Here is a 5,411-nt window from a genome sequence, read left to right as displayed (position 1 = left end):
GCTGCCATGGTGAACAGTCTAGGGCAAGAGCTTCTGTAGTCCTGTGAGCCAGAGCACATCCTCACAGTGACATCCTCACAGCGACATCCTCACAGCGACATCCTCACAGTGACATCCTCACAGTGACAGGCCAGGTGTCGGGCATCAGAGGTGAGAAGGCTGCATGACTGTGATCTTATCGAGAGAGTTCCTCCCTGCTCGCAAAGCGCTTCTTCCTGCTTTCTATTTCACCTCTTTCCTCTATCCTGTCTCTGTCTCCAGAAGACAAAATAAAAAAGCCTCAAAAAGTGGACACTTTCCCATCAACGTGCTTGTGGAGAAGTCAAACACTCCAGTGGCAGTGGGAATCATGGGAGTCATGGCTGAACGTGAATGACAACTACGACTGTGTGGAACTCTGGCACAGAAGTCTCTCTATCTTCTCTGGGATCTGCAGCTGAGGCAAGCCTCATTCCCCACTCCCACTGTAACAGATGCAGGAATTGAAGTTTAGAAAGACTGGCTTGGTGAAGGTCAGAGTAGGAGTGGGTGTGAGATGCACATACTGCTGCCCTGACACCCCATCCAGGGGTCTAAGGAGGGTCAGGCAGGAGGAAGCCTGAGAGAAAGCATTCACAGTGAGAAAATGACTCATTTCATCCCGTGACAGTCACTCATCCAAACGCAAACGCTCTTCACTCGTCTTAGCTCCCAGAAGATGCCTTAGCATGAGAGGTGACAACCGCAGCTGCTTCTGGGACACCCCAAAGGACTTTATCCTCCTGGGCATTTCCGACAGGCCATGGCTGGAGCTCCCAGTCTTTGCAGTCCTCCTGGTGTCCTACATTCTGGCTATGCTGGGAAACATCTCTATCATCCTGGTATCCCAGCTGGATTCCCAGCTCCACAGCCCCATGTACATATTCCTCAGCCACTTGTCCTTCCTGGATCTCTGCTACACCACCACCACTGTCCCTCAGATGCTGTTCAACATGGGCAGCTCCCAGAAGACCATCAGTTACGGTGGCTGCACGGTGCAATACGCCATTTTCCACTGGCTGGGCTGCACCGAGTGCGTTGTCTTGGCAGCCATGGCTCTGGACCGCTACGTGGCCATCTGTGAGCCACTCCGTTATGCTATCATCATGCACCGCCCACTCTGCCAGCAGCTCGTGGCTATGGCCTGGCTCAGCGGCTTCGGCAACTCCCTTGTTCAAGTCATCCTGACAGTGCAATTGCCTTTCTGTGGCCGGCAGGTGCTGAACAACTTCTTCTGCGAGGTGCCAGCCATGATTAAGCTATCCTGTGCTGATACTACAGCGAATGATGCCACCCTGGCTGTGCTGGTGGCCTTCTTTGTGCTGGTCCCTCTGGCCCTCATCCTCCTCTCCTACGGCTTCATTGCTCGGGCAGTGATGAGGATCCAGTCCTCCAGGGGACGGCACAAGGCCTTCGGGACTTGCTCTTCCCACCTGCTGGTGGTCTCCCTCTTCTACCTGCCCGCCATTTACATGTACCTGCAGCCCCCATCCAGTTACTCGCAGGAGCAGGGCAAGTTCATCTCCCTCTTCTATTCTATAATCACCCCCACCCTTAACCCTTTCATCTACACCTTGAGGAATAAGGACGTGAAGGGAGCTCTCCGAAGACTCCTGGCAAGGATCGGAAGGCTGTGCGGAAGGTGAAAAGTGTAACCCCGGAAGACCTAAACCGCTTGCTGAACTCCGCAGCAAGGACTCTGGGGGGTGGGTGGGGTTGTAGCTCTGGGGTGGTACAGCAAGCACTTCCTTGGGCATGTGGGAAGGACTGAGTTCAACCCCTAGAGCTGTAGGAAATTCTTGGAACAGTAGGTTCTTTGAGAGATTTGAAAGAAAACAAAAAACATCCAAAAGCATTTCACCTTCCATGTGGCGATGATGCGCAAAGCCCCTCATCTGAGCGTAAGTTCCATTCTCAGAGCACAATTCTAAGAAGCCATATATCTTCAAGAAGTGCTTAAATGACTTGATCCTCACAAGTACTCGTTATGCTGTTTAATTTCTAATTCCTTGGCTCTTCCTGTTTTCTTCCTCTTCCTATATTTCCTCTCTCGTTTCCCATGTATCTTTTTAAGCCCCTTTCTTCCATTACAGTCACTCCAGATGTGTACAAATTGAACTTGACACAGAGTCTTACCTCGCTTATAATAAACGTCTGTTCTTCATGGATCAAAATCGATAAAATTTTGTATTTTTTTCCAAAATGTCATAAGAATGACATGACTGCATCCTTCTATTCATAACCATAGACAATTTTCTTTTCCCTCCGGTTTAAACTGTCTTTACAGAAAGTTTTCCCACCCGTTGAGTGGGAACTTTCTACTAGAAGGCTAGATGACTCCCTGTTAGGGTACAGGGGTACAAACAAGTACATCTCCCCTCTCAGCTTCTAGATGGACATATTCCAGTGGAGAATACAGCAACAAATACAATACATTAAAATGATAAAACCTAACATAAGAGCTGAAGATGTTTAACTCAGCCTAGAGCTCCTGCCTAGCCTGGTCCTGGCTTCGCTGCCCAGAACCACACACAAGAAATGTTGACAGTGCTTCATTCACTGTGGAAGGTTTCTGTGATGCTGACGATACACTGAGTGTTTGTAAGTATAGATCTGTGTTATACTGATCCTCATGATATGATCACTTTTGCAAATCTCATTTTCATGTAAGAATCAATTATTAAAGGCTGAAGTAATTGCTCTAGTTATTATTAGAGTTCTGGTAGCCAAGGAAACTGGGGTCCTCACATCGTACTGGCTGCCTCCTTTAGAGCAAAGGAACCTGAGAACCTTATATTTATTTGCATTTAGTTTTCTTTCATAGGTAATTCTTGAAGATTTTATTTGATTATACACACACACATATGGGAGTTGGGGGAAATGTGTGTAAGTGCAGTTGCTTGAAGCAGCCAGCAGAGGGCATCAGATCCACTAAAGTTGGGATTGAACTCATGTCCTCTGCAAGCCTCGGAGCCTCTCCTCCAGCACCTGGCATTTGTACCCCCACCCCCACCCCGCACTGAAAACCCTTTTATACTTAGCTCTTTGTGGCTATCCTACCGCCTATTCATGTAACCAAGATTAGCAAGTTAGCAATATATGAATGGAAATTACAAAAAGAGGGAAATTAAGAGAGTGTTTCTACTGTGAAGGCAAGACTTACAAACAAACCACAGAGCTGAAAAATTTGATGTAAGAAATGTGAAAAATAATGACCATGCCAGTCCAGGACCACAGTGCTTGTTCCAATGGATTTCCATAGAGCTATCACAGCAGAGCAGCTCAAAGCCCTTTATATCCCAGAGTAACATAGACGAGCCCTTAAGCAATGGGACAAATCCAAGCCACAGTCAGTAAAATCAACATGATGAGAATCACCAAGAGAGGCAATCAGCACATATATCAGTGTAATGAGTCGATCTAATTCTAGGGAACATTTGAGAATTGGGTTTCCCAAAACAGCTGTGTTAATTGACAATCTCAAATTCTCTTAACTTCGTGAAAGGCCATGCCTAGTGACTTGCTTGACCCCTAAAACTCAGTGAGAGATTCTCTAGTGCTTCCTGGACACAGCTGTAAAGCACCTGGAACTTTTAGTTAGTGAGATTCTCAGGTACCCCAAGTCTCCACAAGGCCCATCATCTGTAAGACTGGCCATGCTGGGGAGACTGTAACTGCAGAGCCATGTGAGCCAGGCCTGCAGCCAGCTCTGTGACTGTTGAATGGGACTGGGCCCTCCAACAAGGCAGCCTCAATACAGGACAGAAGAAACACCCAGCAGAGCCATGAATGAATCCATGCCCTCAGAGGATGAAATAAAGTAAATAGTCAGGGTTCCCAAGTCCTGGGTGTTGGCATGGGCTGTCAAGCAGCAAAGGTGCTTGGGGCACTGAGGGACCCTTACAATATTCATTTTCATAGACAAGTAATGCTACAGGATAAGCGTATAGAACTTCTATTTTTTAAAGTCATCTTCAATTTATTTTATGGGTGTTTTGCCTGGGGGAGTCAAAGAGGTGTTCAATTCTCTGGAACTGGAGTTACAGAAGATTGTGAGCCACCATGTGGTTGCTGGGAATCAAACCCAGGCCCTCTGGAAGAGCAGCCAGTGCTCTTACCCACCGATCCATCTCTCCAGTCCCGAGAACTTCTGTTGCTCAGAGTTATAAAGGATCTAAGGGATTACACTCTCAATTAAATTAAAGCATTTTGACACGACAAATTGATGTGTGATAGGAAAAAATAGATTTTTATAATGTGTGTCAAAAACTTACAACAGGGAGACAACATGTCACAATTCAGCTTACCATGACACAGAAAGCAAATGTATAGATAAATATTCAAAGCCCTAGACCCAGACTTGGGACTCAGTACCAGAGTTTAACCACCATAATTACTGCTGCTGCTGCTACTACTGCACACATGCAGACACACATGCATACACATAGAGAGACACACATGCATACACATGAATACCTGCACACACACACACTCCTAAGCAGGCAGAGAGTTTGTGGTTTAATTTAAATTATTAAATAAATTAGCCTTACTAAAAGAGCCCAGTTGGTGGGATGCCTGACAATCACCCTCAGAGCCCTGGGTTTGAGCTCCAGCATCACATAAGCCGCGTGCTGGCACATGCCTGTAATCCCAGCACTGGAGAGATGGGGTGTGGAGGATCAGGTGTTCAAAGGGAAAGATAGGCTCTATTTTTTAAAAACACAGTTTATGTAAAGAGATTGTTTAGTGGCACGGTTGCTTTGCCTTGCATAATCTCCTTATATTAAAAGTTCATCAGAAGCTGGAGAGATGGCTCAGTGGTTAAGAGCACTGACTGTTCTTCCAGAGGTCCCGAGTTCAAATCCCAGCAACCACATGGTCGCTCACAGCCATCTGTAATGGATCCAATGCCCTCTTCTGGTGTGTCTGAAGACAGCTACAGTGTGCTCATATACATAAACATAAATAAATCTTTTTAAAAATTTAAAAACAACAACAGTTCATCAGTCCATCTCCATAGCAAAGGTCTAGCAGCCTCACCAGACAATATGAAACAATAGTTCCACTCTGAGCAATGGTGTATGTTTAAGAGTTGTTTCTGTGTACTGTGGGCAGTTAGTATTTATTCATGACTTAGCACTCAGTGTCACTTAGGAGATGAGCTGCTCTTTAAATGGATAAACCTAAAGTAAGCTCTTGTCACCCAGGCAAGAGGAAACCAGGTTATGCCTCTATTTGAGAATGCCGTAGGATTCATTTCTGCATGTGAGCTAACCTTCCCCTGCATGCTGTTACCCTCTATGCTACTACAGCTGAAATCCCTCCTCTAAAATCCAAGTGACGTGACTTTTTCCCCCTCATTAACCAACGATGAATCATTTTGCAAAGAGAAA

The 5,411-nt window shown here is 46.1% G+C and overlaps 1 protein-coding gene across 1 annotated transcript; it reads left to right on the top strand.

Annotated features, from left to right (window-relative positions):
* Window positions 1-635: 635 nt before the first annotated feature.
* LOC110305650 (olfactory receptor 2B11) lies at window positions 636-1,745 on the top strand. Its single transcript, XM_021177705.1, has one exon. It carries the CDS (start codon window positions 708-710, stop codon window positions 1,662-1,664), a length of 957 nt encoding a protein of 318 aa, XP_021033364.1. The 5' UTR covers window positions 636-707; the 3' UTR covers window positions 1,665-1,745.
* The last annotated feature ends 3,666 nt before the right edge of the window (window positions 1,746-5,411 follow it).

This window comes from Mus caroli, chromosome 11 (assembly GCF_900094665.2).
Source record: "Mus caroli chromosome 11, CAROLI_EIJ_v1.1, whole genome shotgun sequence".
NCBI classification, from domain to species: Eukaryota; Metazoa; Chordata; class Mammalia; order Rodentia; family Muridae; genus Mus; species Mus caroli.
This window is presented reverse-complemented; position numbering and strand designations above follow the sequence as displayed.

Bases quoted from the DNA above. Each gene is read 5' to 3' on its own strand.
- LOC110305650 (XM_021177705.1), top strand. From the start codon at position 708: ATGAGAGGTGACAACCGCAGCTGCTTCTGGGACACCCCAAAGGACTTT.